This window comes from Mustela nigripes, chromosome 6, assembly GCF_022355385.1.
Source record: "Mustela nigripes isolate SB6536 chromosome 6, MUSNIG.SB6536, whole genome shotgun sequence".
Lineage (NCBI taxonomy): Eukaryota > Metazoa > Chordata > Mammalia > Carnivora > Mustelidae > Mustela > Mustela nigripes.
The window spans coordinates 14,888,107-14,893,156 of record NC_081562.1 but is presented as its reverse complement, the minus strand read 5'-3'; the positions used below and the strand labels follow the sequence as shown (position 1 = coordinate 14,893,156).

Sequence of the window (5,050 nt, the reverse complement as noted above, 5' to 3'; positions counted from 1 at the left end):
CGTTTACTTCCCCTCCAGTCCTGATATTCTGTGTCTTCGGCATTAATTCTATTTCTGCCTCCTAATGCCAACAGCTAAACGGGGAGAAGAAAGAAAGCAGAAACAGGTAATAAAATAAATCCTAGCCTTTGGAAGTTCTAGACTCCTTACCTCTCATGGCAACCGCAGCCCCAACTTCACTGGGTAGCTGGAACAGTTGAAGGAGATAAAAGATGGTCTCAGAATACGACTTAGCACCTGCTAAGAGCTGGGAAAAAATGATGTCATTCAAATTATGGTTGAGAGATACCAGAGAGCAGTGGTTAAGAACTTGGACGTTGAGGCCCGACTGCCTGCCTTCCAATCCCTGCTCAGCCATTCATCTGTCACAGCGTATTGTATAATTCACTGAGTCTCACATTGCGTGTTGTCCCCATCTGCACAATGACAATAATAATACTATCTGCTTCACCAAGTTGTTGTGAGGATTGAGTTAATGCATTTAAAGTGCTTAGAACAGTACTTAGCATAGATAAGCACCCCAAAATGTTAGCTATTAGTGTTGTATTTTTAAATTCCTGTGGCCTAATTACATCTCTTCCTCAAATGAAGCGACAGAGCCCCAAAGAGCCGTCAGGACTTGACAGAGGCTAAGTGACATCGGCCCTTTCGAGTTCTTGGTTAGAAAATGGGAAAGTCTCTGTCCTGGTTTTGTATATCCAGATTACTCTTGACATGTTTTATAACTCTCTGTCTAGTACTTGATAGAAACAGTAGGTCCGTAATTAATCATGTGTTAAAATTCTATACCTGCCCTTCTTGAGAGAGAGAGATATACATATATATATATACACACACACACACACATGAAATTTTATTCTGTGATTATGCCACATGTTCTAGTATTCAGAAGTGTTTGATCATTTCTTGTTTTTTTTGTTTGTTTATATTTTTGAACACACTCATGCAAGAAAGAGAGAGAGAGAGAATGAGAGCGAGCATGGGCAGGGCAGAAGAAGAGGGAGAGAATCTTTTTTTCTTTTTTTTTTAAAGATTTTATTTATTTATTTGACAGACAGAGATCCCAAGCAGGCAGAGAAGCAGGCAAAGATTGAGGGAGGAAGCAGGCTCCCCGCTGAGCAGAGAGCCCGATGTGGGGCTCGATCCCAGGATCCTTTTACTATACCCGCCAACATGGGCCGCGTCCGCACCAAAACCGTGAAGAAGGCGGCCCGGGTCATCATCGAGAAGTACTACACATGCCTGGGCAACGATTTCCACACCAACAAGCGCGTGTCCGAGGAAATCGCCATCATCCCCAGCAAGAAGCTCCGCAAGATAGCAGGCTACGTCACGCACCTGATGAAGCACATTCAGAGGGGCCCGGTGAGGGGCATCTCCATCGAGCTGCAGGAGGAGGAGCGAGAACGGAGGGACAACTATGTGCCCGAGGTCTCGGCCCTGGATCAGCAGATCATTGAAGTGGATCCTGACACTAAGGAAATGTTGAAACTCTTGGACTTTGGCAGCCTGTCCAACCTGCAGGTCACTCAGCCTACAGTCGGGATGAATTTCAAAACATCACGTGGAGCCGTTTGAATCTTTCTGCTGTGCTGTAATATCATCAATAAACCTTGGACAACAACAACAACAACAACAAAATGGGATCATGACCTGAGCTGAAGGTAGAGGCTTTAACCCACTGAGCCACCCAGGCACCCCAGAGGGAGAGAATCTTAAGCAGACTCCATGCCCAACACAGAGCCTGACATAGGGCTCGATCCTACAGCCCTGAGATCAGGACCTGAGCCAAAATCCAGAGTCAGATACTTAACTGACTGGGCCACACAGGTGCCTCCAGAAGTGTTCAATCATTTCTAAAAGCCATCTAATACTGATCTGAAAAAAAAATGTTCTCATAAAAGTGGAAGAAAATACAAATTGTTGGCCTTCACAAATTTAATGCATCATTAGACACTTCAAGTTTTTATTTTTCAATCTGTCATAACTTTTCTGAGTAGTGGTTCAGTGTTAGCCATTGGCTATATATAAAACATCTCACAGGACGCCTGGGTGACTCAGTTAAGCATCTGCCTTCGGCTCGGGTCATGATCTCAGGGTCCTGGGATTGAGCCCCTGGGACTGAGCTCCCTGCTCAGTGGGGAGTCTACTTCTCCCTCTCCCTCTGTCCCCCTCCCACTCGTGCTCTCTCTCGTTCACTTACTGTCTTTCTCTCAAGTAAATTATAAATAAAAATATTTTTAAAAATCTCATAAGTAAGTATTGAAGACTGAAAACGGTCTTAATCACTAAGTCATTAAATGCAAGGGAACATTGGAGTTCCTGGGTGGCTCTTTCGGTTAAGTGTCCAGCTCTTAGTTTTGGCTCAGGTCATGTTCTCTTGGGCGAAGGGATAGAGCCCCTGATATGGGGCTCTCAGTGGGGAGTTTGCTTGAAGATTCTCTTTCTCTGCCCTACCCCCACCCATCCCCCCTCAAATAAATAAATAAATCTTTTTAAAAACACATGGGAATATTGAAAAGGTAATAAGGATAACCAGTGACCAATTTGTATATGGAAATGTCATCTAACTTCTAGGCCATTTACAGCAGAGTTGGACATAAAAAGAAGATAAGCTACAGTAGCTTTTGAATCTTTTGAAGAGACAATAGAAATCAATTCCATAGGTCTTTGCAGTCTGTTCTAATAACATAAGCATCACATGTTCAAGCTAGCCTGCTGTATGTTTTGTTAAAGATGATCTATTTATGGGAGATTAAAAGCAGGGACAGAGAAAAGCAATAGATTGACTGTCTCTCTGTCTCCTCAGTTTAATAGGAGCTAAGTCCAAAAGAACATGAGAACAATGTAGCCAGTGGAGGCCTCTGTAGAAGCCAGTAATTCATGACCCTTTGTGGGCTCTTACCTACGTCACCCAAGAGGATGGGAGACCAACACTGGTTGCAGAGAGTTGTTGCTTTAATTTAAAATGGGCTGGCTGCTTCAGCCTCACAGTGTCACCTTTTCCTCATCTGTAAAATGGGGATAACAGCAGTCCCGATGTCTCTGAGTAACTGGGACTACTATAGTTACTGTGAGTAACTATAAAGTCATTCACAATGGACGTAAAAACTCAGTAAATGCCAAATAAATGTATCCTTATCATTATTATGTTGGATTTTTAAGGCAAGTCACTTTGTCTATCTGGGTCTCAGTTTGTGTCATAAGTCAAAAAGAGCATGACAATTTATACTTATTTGAGGGCACAAGGCTGCATTAGATGACCTCCCAAGGTCATGTCCTGTGATTAATAGATGAACATATGTATATATTCATCTCTGTCTTCAGGGCATAGGATGAAAGCTGATGTCCTAATGAATCGGTATGGGCAGATCCAGCCCGAGATGGAGTCACTTTGACATCTCTCTCTTCTTCACACCTCATAGTCAATGTATTATTCATTAAACAAATACATAACAAATATATATTGAAAACTGGTTATACAGCAAGCACTATTTTAGGAACTGCTCATAAAATGAGGAGAAGACGAGTCAGACCAAACAAAACACAAAGTTCTGGCCCTCTTTGAGGTCATTTTCTACTACCAGACGTGGACAATAAATAAACAAGTAAATGAATACTTGGGCATCACATCCTCTGAAAAGTATCTTCAAAAGATATTTCAAATCTGACCATGCTTCCTGCCTCTCCTGATACAACTGCGCAAGTCGCCATCATTTCTAGCCTTTGTCACTCCTAATTAGTACCCTGGGTCTCCTCCTGGTTTCTGATGCTTGTTCTCACCCCAGTAACTGATGTAGATATCACACCATATCCCTGCCTTACTCAAAACCCGCGATCACGTGCCTGCCCATCACTCTTGAAACAAAAGGCAAAGTTATTTACATTTAGGTCTAGCCCCTGGCTACCTCTTCCATGTCTTCCTGCTCCTCACCCTCTCATCTCCATCCCAACAACAACCTTCTTCCTTGAACATGACATACACACTGCTGACCCCAGGGACTTTGTACTTCCTGCTTTCCTGCCTGAAGTACAGTTTCTCTACCTTTCTTTGTAACCAAATTAGGGTCTCAGCACTTCAGAGAGGTCTTCCCAATGGTTGTTTTAAAAATAAACCCTCCAACCCATTCTCATTAACCCCTTATCCCACTTTATTTATCCTCATAGCACAGTCACATGGCATTCTACGGTTATTGGCTTTCTTGTTTGCAGCTGTCTCCATTGCTTCATTCCACTGCTGCTGCTACAGTGTAATGAAAGCTCCAAGAAGATCAGGACTGGGGTGCACTGCTGAACCCCCCCCTTCTCTAGCAGCATGCCTGGTCCACTGTGGTCGGCAAGCACAGGTGCAGGGCGAGGGTTCCAGAGCTCAATGGTCTGGGCTTGAAGGCTGACTCCTTGCCTACCAGTTGTGAGATCTTAGGCATGTCCCTCAACCTCTCCTCATCTGTGCAGTGGGGAGAAGAACAGGTATGCAGGCATCAGGTTGTAATTATGAGGATTAGGTTGGTTAATATTTGTAGAGTGCTCAAAAGAGTGAAAAACGCATAAGTATACAGACACTTGCCATACAAAATAAAATATCTCCGAAATGAATGACATCAGAGGGCTCATCTGTTCAAAAACATTTCACCTGGCTTGCCTCCGTCTCTTCAATTCTATCATCACTGATGCATTAATGAATTTATTTATTGTACTGCCTAAGGAATACTTATCATACGCTGCCTTTCTGTCTTCCCCTCTGTCTTCCACTCATGCTCCCTCCTTGCCTTGGATCCGCATACGCAGACTATGATGCTTAAGGAGTATTCCCCAAGGGATAGGTCTCAGGGAACGGAGGTTCCTTCGAGGCCTTCAAGCGACCAAGCCCGATCTGATCCGTGGATCCCTCCGCATCTCTGCCTACCTGACTGTCTGCGTTCATGCTTCCACTTAGGGGGAACTCACCTCTTTTATTTTGTAACTGACCTCTTTTTTTTTTTTTTTTTTTTTGGTAAATATAACTTTTTATTCAAAATTAATTCTCTCCTTTCAAGGAGTTTTGCAAAAA

The 5,050-nt window shown here is 43.3% G+C and overlaps 1 protein-coding gene across 1 annotated transcript; it reads left to right on the top strand.

Annotated features, from left to right (window-relative positions):
- Positions 1–1,150: 1,150 nt before the first annotated feature.
- Positions 1,151–1,627, top strand: LOC132020482 (small ribosomal subunit protein eS17-like). Its single transcript, XM_059404622.1, has one exon. The coding sequence runs from the start codon at positions 1,174–1,176 to the stop codon at positions 1,576–1,578; it is 405 nt and encodes a 134-aa protein (XP_059260605.1). The 5' UTR covers positions 1,151–1,173; the 3' UTR covers positions 1,579–1,627.
- Positions 1,628–5,050: the final 3,423 nt, after the last annotated feature.

Excerpts from the sequence above, each read along its gene's own strand:
- LOC132020482 (XM_059404622.1), top strand. The coding sequence starts at position 1,174 with ATGGGCCGCGTCCGCACCAAAACCGTGAAGAAGGCGGCCCGGGTCATC.